The following is a 10,229-nucleotide window of genomic DNA, read 5'->3' on the forward strand; positions in this document are numbered from 1 at the left end:
CTGGCCAACTGACTGGAAGATATCAATATTGGTGCCCATTCCAAAGAAAGGTGATCCAATGGAATGCAAGATTTATCAGATAATATAAATTAATATTAATTTACTAATATTAATTCATTGATAATTTATATAATATTAATATAATTAATAATTAATATTATACTCAAGTAAAATTTTGCTGAAAATAATTTAAAAATGGATGCAGGAGTACATCAACGGGGAACTTCCAGAAATTCAAGCTAGATTCAGAAGAGGATGAGGATATCATTGCTGATGTCAGAGGGATCTTGGCTTAAAGCAAAGACTACCAGAAAGAAATTTACATGTTTTATTGACTATGCAAAGACATTCTACTGTGTGGATTATAACAAATTATGGATAACATTGCAAAGAATGGGAATTCCAGAACACTTATTTATGCTCATGAGGAACCTGTACATAGACCAAAACACAGTTAGTTGTTTGAACAGAACAAGGGGATACTGCATGGTTTTAAGTCAGGAAAGGTATGTGTAGGGGCTGTGTCCTTTCATCATAGTTGTTCAATCTGTATGCTGAGCAAATAATCTGAGAAGCTGAACTATATGAAGAAGAATGTGGCATCAAGATTGGAGGAATGCTCATTAACAACCTGAAATATGCAGATGACAAACTTGTTTGCTGAAAGTGAAGAAGACTGGAAACAGGGATGAAGATCAAAGATTACAGTCTTTAGTATGGATTACATCTCAACATAAAGAAAACAGAACTCCTCATAACTATGTTAATAAGCAACATCATGATAAATGGAGAAAAGATTGAAGTTGTCAAGGATTTCATTTTACTTGGATCTGCAATCAATGAGCACGGAAGGAGCAGTGAAGAAATTAAGAGATGTGTTGCATTAGGCAAATCTGCTGCAAAAGACCTCTTTAAAGTGTTAAAGAGCAAAGAAGTCACTTAGAATACAAAGGTGCACCTGATCCAAGCCATAGTGCTTTCAATCACCCCCTTTGCATGTGAAAGCTGGACAATGAATAAAGGGAATAAAAAAGAAGAATTGATGTATTTGAATTGTGATGTTGGCAAAGAATATTGAATAATATACCATGGACTGCCAGAAGAACAAACAAATCTGTATTGGAAGAGGTACAGCAAGAATGCTCCTTAGAAGTGAGAACAGCCAGACTTCTCTCATACTTTAGTCATGTTATCAGCAAGGACCAGTCCCGAGAAGGATGTCATGCTTGGTAACATTAACTAAAACAACCAAACCAAACTCACTGCCATCAAGTCGATCCAACTCATAGCGACCCACATTGGGTTTCTGAGGCTGTAAATCTTTATTGAAGTAGATCACCCCATCTTCCATGGAGCAGCTGGTGGTTTTGAACCACTGACCTTCTGGTTAGCAGCCAAATGCTTTATCCACTACACCACCAGAGCTCCTTATTTGGTAACATCATTGAGGGTCAGAAAAAGGTGGAAGAACACTCAACAAGATGGAATGACACAGTGGCTGCAACACTGGGCCCAAGCAAAGCAATGATTGTGAGGATGGCCAGGACTGGGCAGTGTTTCATGCTGTTGTGCACAGTGTTGCTATGAGTCAGAAATGGCTCAATGGTACCTAACAACAATTTCTCCTTTCTCTCCTCCCTCTCCAGTCCTTCTACCCTCACCACAGAGTTTTAAAACATGTTTACAAAAATTTGTCTCCTCCCTTTGAACCTGGTTCAAACAGCTAACCAATAAAATATTGGGGCTGGAGGGATGCCATGTAATTTCCAAATCTAGATCATAAAGGACAGTAGAGCTTCCACCTTGTCCTCTTGGGACGCTAACTCTTGGAGCCTAGGCACCATTCTGTAAGGAAGCCCAAGCAGCACAAGACTCAGAAAAACTGAACCCCCTAATTGTCAGCCCAGCTGAGATTCTGGGCAACAGCCAGCACTAATTTGCCAGCCCTGTGAATAATCCATCTCCGAAATGGATCCTCCAGCTGCCAATAAGCTGCTGCAGCTGACACTGTATAAAATAGAGATGACCTTCTTTGCTGGACCCTATCCAAATTGCAGATTTGCAAACTAAACAAATGATTTTTGTTGTTTCAAGCCACTAAGTTTCAGGGTCGTGCAGTAATCAATAACTGAGAGTCTCACCACTCCCCCAAACCTGTATGCTTAATAACAGGCCCGCTGTGCTTTTCGACTCCTGTTCCTCTGTTCCTTCTGTTCTGTTTCTTATAACTATCTCTATTCTACAGTTGGCAAACTCCTATTTATCCTTTAAAGACCAATTTAAATGTTTCTTTCCCTGTGAAGCCTTCCCTAAACTTCCTCTTCCACCTTTTCCCACCATAAGGGAAAAATAGTTGTTTTCTCCACATGCTGCCCCAAAATATTCATACATCAAAGCCCTTAACTTGCATTAGCTGAGTAGTGTGTTTATGATCAGCCTTCTTAGACTGACTCAGAGTGTCTTTATCAAGCATCGTGTCCAAGCGTCATTCCAACTGCATGCATCACATCTCCAGTGCCCCATAGCAACCCACATTGGGTTTCTGAGGCTGTAAATCTTTATGGAAGTAGATCACCCATCTTCCTTCCAGGGAGCAGCTGGTGGATTTGAACCACTAACCTACTCGATGGCTTCCTTTAACTTTCAGTCCTGGAAGGGATTTCTCTCATGGACCATGCATGACTTTCCTGTCTCAGTGCACCCAAAACCTATCTGCTAGAAATTCAAAAAGGTGAACAGTCATTTTTTTTTTCTCTGTCTCTTCAGGTCCTCTTCAAACACAAATCTTCTGTTCCCTCCCTCAGTAGTTCTGGGTGGGGCTCAGGTTTTCTAACTAAGTCCCCTATTCTCCACACACAAACAAAAGACTTTTGTTTTGAAACAAAAGCCTGTGTTTCTTCTGGGCAAATTCTATTTCCCCTTTTAACATATTCAAGGATTGGCTGAAGGCTTACTTACATGCTGTTACACATACTCCATAACCATTTCTAATGTACTAGCAGGTAAGAGAACATTCAATAGCTGTAATACATTCAGGTAAACATAATCTTTTTTAAGGCATTCCAGTTTCATCTCTTCACCTTGATTACCTTCCTATTCTATATATAGGGCCTTGGGCCTTTGGCTGGGTGTAACCAAAAGCCCAAGCCTCTAGATCAATCTTCTCCTTTAATAGGTAACACCAACCAAAGTAACCACCTAATAATTCAAATTTTCACTTCCCAGGCCTCGTCCTTCTTTCTTTTACGAAGTCCCATGCTTCTACGAGTCTTTAGCAACTATAATAAATCCCACCACTTCTGACACCAACTGCCAAGAGGGCAGGGAGGCTGCATCTTCTGACCTCCTCTAACCCCGCAAGAGGAAGACAGAATCACCGTCAGTAGCCCAAGGCCTATTCTCTGACAGGCTGCCTCCCTCCAGTCCTTTCACCAACCGTGACACCAACCGTTCCTCCCACAGTACCTACCACCTCTCTGCTGGGTTCGATAATTCGCTGCAGTGGCCACACAGAACTCACGGATTATGGGGTTTATTAGGGAAGCAACAGGCTACAATTCAAGTTCAGAAACATGCTCAGCCTCTCTCAACCTACCATCTCTCAGCCAACAGTCTCTCTCAGTCTCTCTCCCAGCAGTGCATGTCTCTTGGTGTCTCTCTTCCAGCAGTGTGTGTCTCTCGGTATCTCTCTCAGCAGTGCGTGTCTTTTCCGTGTCTCAGCTGGCCTTAAGTAAGAGATTTCTTCTGCCTCTAGGAGGGCTCTTTTGAGCCTGGCAGAGTGGCCTAACCAATTCCAACATCAGAATTCTATACATCTGAGAGAGAACTTTCCAGAAGATTGCTTCATGCCACTCTCAACAGAAATACCCCAGGTGGATGACTTTCACAATCAGGAGCTACTCAGTTGCTCATGGCAAATTCCACCACGGAGTTTACAAAGACTTATGGCTAGAAAAGCCACACTATGTAATTTACTACACAGCAGGGACTGACACCAAGAAGAGGCCCCTTGGAACTGTGGTAAATTTTAAGGGATTTGAGACACCTGTAAGAGAAGGTTGGCATCTTCTTTTCTTCATAGACAAATAAGGACCCAATATATGTTCTCTCCTAGCTGGTATGAGTCATATGTATCTTGCACTACAGTAAAGAGGACAGATAAGATGGTTCCCTGAAGATTCTGAGTCTTGAAGGTTTATCCTAAGGATTCAAAATTCCCTTAGCTCCATGCTCTGCTCCCAAGCTTCATTCTTTTTCTGCTAAGAAATCCCTTCTCAGAGGTTATTCACTCTAAAGCCACTTCCTCTCTCCATGACTTCCGCTACCCCATCACAATCTCTAGTATGTTTCACAGTACACCACAGTAAGAGAAACCAAGTTCCTAATAAACTACAATGCATATATTTTAGAGTTGTTTAAAAGGCGTTTTTCTCTGCATGGTTGGTTAGGGCCAATTTGTATGATGTAAGACCTTGGTAGGTCTTTCCAAAGGAGCTCTAGTAGCATAGTACCTAAAGCACTTGACTGCTAACCAGAAGGCTGGTGGTTCAAACCCACCAGCCACTCCTCGGAAGGAAGGTTGGGCAATCTACTTCTGTAGTGATATTGCTTCAGAAACCAAAGGAGGGGTCGCTATGAGTTGGATCCAACTTGATGGCACATAACAACCACTACCACCACCACCACAGGTCTTTCCAAAGATATAATATTACTTTACCCACTATTCAAATATCAGTGTTTTTCTTTATAAGTACAGTACTTAAGGGTCTCCTAAGCAGGCCTAAAAGGCTCTGTGGGACCCAGGCCACCAATGTGTTTATGAAATAAGCGTAGATAGAGCTCTCCAAGCACGTTCAGTGGGCTAGAACCTTGGGTGAGCTGAACACTATAACTGGGTGGGATCTGGTTCTGTGGGGTTGGAAGCTTATTAAAAAGTAGGAGTCATTTATAAAAGAATAATAAAAATTATAAATACAAAAATAGATATAAAAGTGAATATTTATTAAAATAAAAAAAAAAACTTACTCCAAATTACAAACAGCGTAGTGCCTAAGGCACTTGACTGACTGCTAACCAGAAGGCTGGAGGTTCAAACCCACCAGTAACTCCTCGGAAGGAAGGTTGGGCAATCTACTTCCATGGTGATACCACCTCGGAAACCCAAAGAGGGGTCGCTATGAGTTGGGTCTGACTCGAGGGCACATAACAACAGCAACAAGAAAGCTAATGAATACCACAAAAATCTTAAAACTAGAAAAAGAACACATTCCATTTATTTATTAACTGCCCGACACACCTCTATAGTATTTTTCTGAATTTGGTGTAATAAATTATTAGGAAAAATATACAAAATTAATCTGAAATTAAGACATTCACAGGAACGTTTCAAATGCATTTCAAAATTTCTGCTCTGTTCTATTGAGCCACATAATTGTGTATTCAGATTACTTTTATACTAACATTGACTTATTGATGAATATGTGTAGGAGTTTTGTCACTAGAACACTTGCTTCTTCAGGCATTTCACTGCGTTGGTGGCAATTTTGTGTACCATTTTGCTGGAACTAGCAGATTTTGTCAGGACAAGATGCATCAGAAACACTAAGAAGCAATCTGACAGATAGAATGCATGAAACATGTGGCTTCTAACACAGATGTCCTCACATAGTACTACTATGAGTTTATGCCAATACACACAAGATTGTGATCAATTCTATTTTGTGCAATTCAAATTAGAAGAGAAAACAATGTATGGTGTGTTTATAATTCAATATCAACTATTTTCCTTCAACATCAACTATTTTCCTAGCAAGAGAGTACTTCTGTTTTGTCTAGACCTTGAGGAGAACAAAATCCTCTGCTGACAATTTTATTTGTTTCATCTTTGGAAGACTTTTCCCACAGACTAGCTTCTGCCTCCACGTATTTCAACTCTTATTTTTCACTCTCCCACTACATACTGCCAGTAGTGGGCACTGTGGAATACATTCCCATAGCAATACAACCTCTGACACTGCACCTGCATTTCATGATACAGGGTGAGTTGGCCCAGTGGATGACAGAAATATTCTTAGAAGTCATTTCTATACCAGAACACCTGGAGATAACTTAGTCACAGAGATGACTGTCAGCTACATAAACATGTCTCACTAAGCCCAAATTGAATATTTTCCCAACTCAACTTCCTTCTTGCTGGATCCCCAGAATACCCATAGCTGCTTAATATCACCCAACCAGCAACGGAGCTCTGGTAGCATAGTGGCTAAAGCACTTGACTGCTAACCAGAAGGCTGGTGGTTCAAACCCACCAGCCACTCCTTGGAAGGAAGGTTGGGCAATCCTACTTCTGTAGTGATACTGCCTCAGAAACCCAAGGACTACGAGTTGGGGCCGACTTGACGGCACATGACAACAACAACGAGGGGATATGAGATGGAGGAGAAGTCATAATGGAAAGAGATAGGAGTCTTAACAATATGTTTAAAATATCTTATTTTCACATACCAAAAAAAAAAAAAAAATGGCCATAGCAATATATTATTAGGGTCCCTCCCAGGAAGGAGAGGGGCCCTGAAACTTCAACAGCTTCACAGAAAATATGTCCCTATCCTAGAACCATGAGAAGGTAAGATGGGGGGGGGGCACTAGGAGATCCCTAAGACTGTTGACATTATCTGTGACCTGAGTCAAAACTCACTAGGCTTGGAAACATGAACCAAGGTTAAAGTCCAAACTCGGTCCCTCCACTTCCCTGGCTTCAAGAGCCTCTCTACAAAACTGAGATGATGGCACTGATCTCTCAGGATAGTTCTGAGGTTTAAAGAGGTGGATTTGTTACAATTCTTGGTAAACAAAAGTCAGCTGTTATCCTCTGACCAGCATCACAGCATCGTCCTCCTTTTGGGTCCAGAGGGTTGTTCTGTAGGAAGAGGTCTGTTTCTTTAAAGCAGAAGGGTGTGCTCTGACCCCTAATGGAATCAACTGAGCCCTATCTTCTGAAATCAGGGTAATCCTGCTGAGGTCACGCTCCCCCCATCCCCTCCTCTCTGCTGTCAGGCAGGGGATTAGAGGAGTGGCCAATGGATTAAAGGGGTTCATTTTATTACACTCTTTCCCATTGGACTCGTCAGCCCCTCTCCAGGAAGCCTGGGCATCTCCTCTGCTCACCGCGGCTGCAGAGAAGAGAGAGAGGCCCCTTGCCCACTACGCATCCCAGCCAGGGCCTGACTGGAAGAAAGGCAGAATGTGGAAGGCAGAAGACTTGAGGATGTCTTAAGGGTCCTGGCTGACTAGCATACACAGCTCATTCCTCTCCCACCACCCTGATCCCAGTACGAGCACCATGCCTGGACTCTCCAAGTTCCATTCAAACCCCAGCTCCACCTACAGTGGTATTCCCTGCCCTCCATGGTCAATGGCCTGGGCCTTCCTGCGGAAGACAGTGGTCATCCTGTGGCTGCTGCTGCTCTCCTGCCTGTCCCTGCCTCCCACATGGGCTCAGACCAAGATTCCTCCGGAAATGTAAGCATCAAGTTCAGCCCTAACCCCATAAAACCATTTTGTTCTCTCCTCCTTCCTTCCCTCTGGCTTCCTTAAGTCATTGCCTCCTCCATTCCCTCCCACCTCTGAACCCCCACCTCTGGGCTCTTCCCTAGGGGTTTTGACTACCCAGTTCTTCCTTTCTTGCTGCAAAAACCTCTTCTTCATCTTTCCCTGACACCAGCATCCTCTTTCTCCTCTTCGCTCAAAGCTCTGCCCAGTGTTGAGTTCCATCTGCCCCCTCCCCAGAAGCCTGAAGCTTCAGCAGACTGGTCTTCTAAATTCACTCTCCTCATTGGGATGGCAGGCAGCACCTCGAACACCTGCGGCGCGGATGATTCTCAACATAACTGCTGTGATTAGGCAACTTGGAGTTGAGCAGCTCAGTTTCCCCAAAGGATTGGTTAGGTAATTTGTATTTTGACATTCCAGAAAGATACAGCAGATCAAAAACAAGAGAATGGCTCCTGCAGACAGGAGGTGGCTTGTTTAGGAACTAAGTAAATTTGGACTTTGAGGTCCCAGGCTTTCTATGCCCTTCTGCCTCCTGCAGGACCCAGTTCTACAGCCTGTCAATAAATCCAGCTCTAGGACTTAATCTGGTGTCGGTCATTTACATAATTTACTGTGCAACATCTCTGGGAGTATTTTTATTTAGTTAGTTTTTAAGTTGAGGGGAAATTCACAAAACATAAAATTAACTATTTTAAAGCGAGCAATTCAGTGGCATTTTGTACATTCACAGTGTTGTGCAACCACCACCTCTGTCTATTCTAAACGTTTGTATCACTTTAAAACCCCATACTGATTAAGCAGTTCCTCCTCACCTCAGTCCCTGGCAACCACCATCTGTTTTCTGTTTCTATGGATTTACCTACTATGGAGATTTTGTATACATGGAATTATACAATATGTGACCTTCTTTCACTTACAGTATAATGTTTTTGTTTGTTTGTTTGTTTACTTTTATTGTGGTAAAAACTTACACAATAAGACATTTGCCAAATACAACTTCCACATTTATGGCTCAGGGACATTGATGACATTTTCAAGTTGTGCCACCATTATTGCTATCTTTTCCAAAACATTCCACTACCTATTAGCATAAACGCAATGCTTCCCCAAACAAAAGTTTCCTTCCACCTTCCCCCTTCCTCCTACTCCTGGTAACCACTAATAATCTTCTATTTCTCTCTCTCTTTTTTTTTCCTCAACCTATCTACAAATTTTCTTTCCCCTCTCCTCCCATCCCTGGTAACCAAAAAAGAAAATTTCCTTTTATGTATAAACCTTTCCTTGACTTTTACAATAGCAGATTAATATAATATTTGTCCTTCTGTGATTGACATATTTCACTCACCATAATGTCCTCCAAGTTCATCCACGTTATGCAGTGTTTTGCAGATTCTACATTATTCTTTACGGTTGCATAATATTCCATTGTGTGTAAGTACCACAGTTTGTTTATCCATTCCTTGGTTGACAGGCACAAAGGTTGTTTCCATCTCTTTGCTATTGTAACTAGTGCTGCAGTGAACGTGGGTGTGCATGTATCTATTCGTGTCCTGCCTGTCACTTCTTTAGGATATATACCTAGTAGTAATGGGATTGCTGGGTCAATTTCTATCTCCAAATTTTTAAGGAATCTCCATACTGATTTCCACAGTAGTTGTTATCTTTTACAGTCCCACCATCAGTGTATAAGAGTCCCAATCTCTCCACATCTTCGCCAACATTTGTTATTTTCTGCCTTGTTGAACTTTGCTATTAATTCTGGAGTGAGATGGTATCTCATGGCTACTTTGATTTGCATCTCTCTAATGGTTAATGATCATGAACATTTCTTCATGTGTTTGTTGGCTGCCTGAATATGTTCTTTGGAGAAGTGTCTTCATATCTTCTGCCCATTTTTTTAATTGGATTGTTTGTCTTTTTGATGTTGAGGTGTTGGAGTTTTCTATAAATTTTAGGGATAAGTCCTTTGTCCAATATGTCACTGCCAAGTATTTTTCCCATTCTGTAGATTCTCTTATTACCCTTTTGGAGAAGTCTTTTGATGCATATAAGAATTTAATTTTTAGAAGGTCCCAATCATCTGGTTTATCTTCTGCTGTTTGTGCATCTTGGGTTATACTTGACAGTCTATCTATACCATAAATTAGGGCCCCTAAGTTTGCCCCTATTTTTTCTTTTATGAACTTTATAGTTTTAGGTTTCACATTTAAGTCTTTGATCCATCTGGAATTAATTTTTGTGCATGTTGTGAGGTATGGATCTTGTTTCAATTTTCTGCAGATGGATATCCAGCTTTGCCAGTACCATTTATGAAAGAGACCATCTCTTCCCCATTGAATGGATTTTGCCCCTTTGTGAAAGATCAACTGACCATAGACTGGTGAATTTATTTTTGGGTCCTCAGTTCTGTTCCACTGGTCTATGTGTCTGTCATTGTACCAATACCAGGCTGTTTTGGCAACTGTGGCTGTGTAGTATGTTTTGAGATCTGGGAGTGTGAGACTTCCTACTCTGTTCTTCAATAGTGCTTTGCTTATCTAAGGTTTCTTTCTTTCCATATAAAACTGTTGTTGTTGTTGTTATTTGCCGTCGAGTCAGCCCCGACTCATAGCGACCCCTCCTTGGGTTTCCGAGGCAGTATCACTACGGAAGTAGGATTGCCCAACCTTCCTTCC

The 10,229-nt window shown here is 41.7% G+C and overlaps 1 protein-coding gene across 1 annotated transcript in view; it reads left to right on the top strand.

The window, feature by feature from the left end:
- Window positions 1-7,342: 7,342 nt before the first annotated feature.
- The window catches only part of CACNA2D4 (calcium voltage-gated channel auxiliary subunit alpha2delta 4), a 162,810-nt gene continuing 159,923 nt past the window's right edge, over window positions 7,343-10,229 (top strand). Inside the window, exon 1 of the mRNA XM_007937030.2 lies at window positions 7,343-7,521. Within this exon, the coding sequence (XP_007935221.2) occupies window positions 7,343-7,521 (179 nt within the window). The remainder of the gene's footprint in view (window positions 7,522-10,229) is intronic.

The sequence above is a fragment of the Orycteropus afer genome, unplaced genomic scaffold (genome assembly GCF_000298275.1).
Source record: "Orycteropus afer afer isolate SDZICR_OR568_19922 unplaced genomic scaffold, OryAfe1.0 scaffold00040, whole genome shotgun sequence".
Taxonomy (NCBI): domain Eukaryota; kingdom Metazoa; phylum Chordata; class Mammalia; order Tubulidentata; family Orycteropodidae; genus Orycteropus; species Orycteropus afer.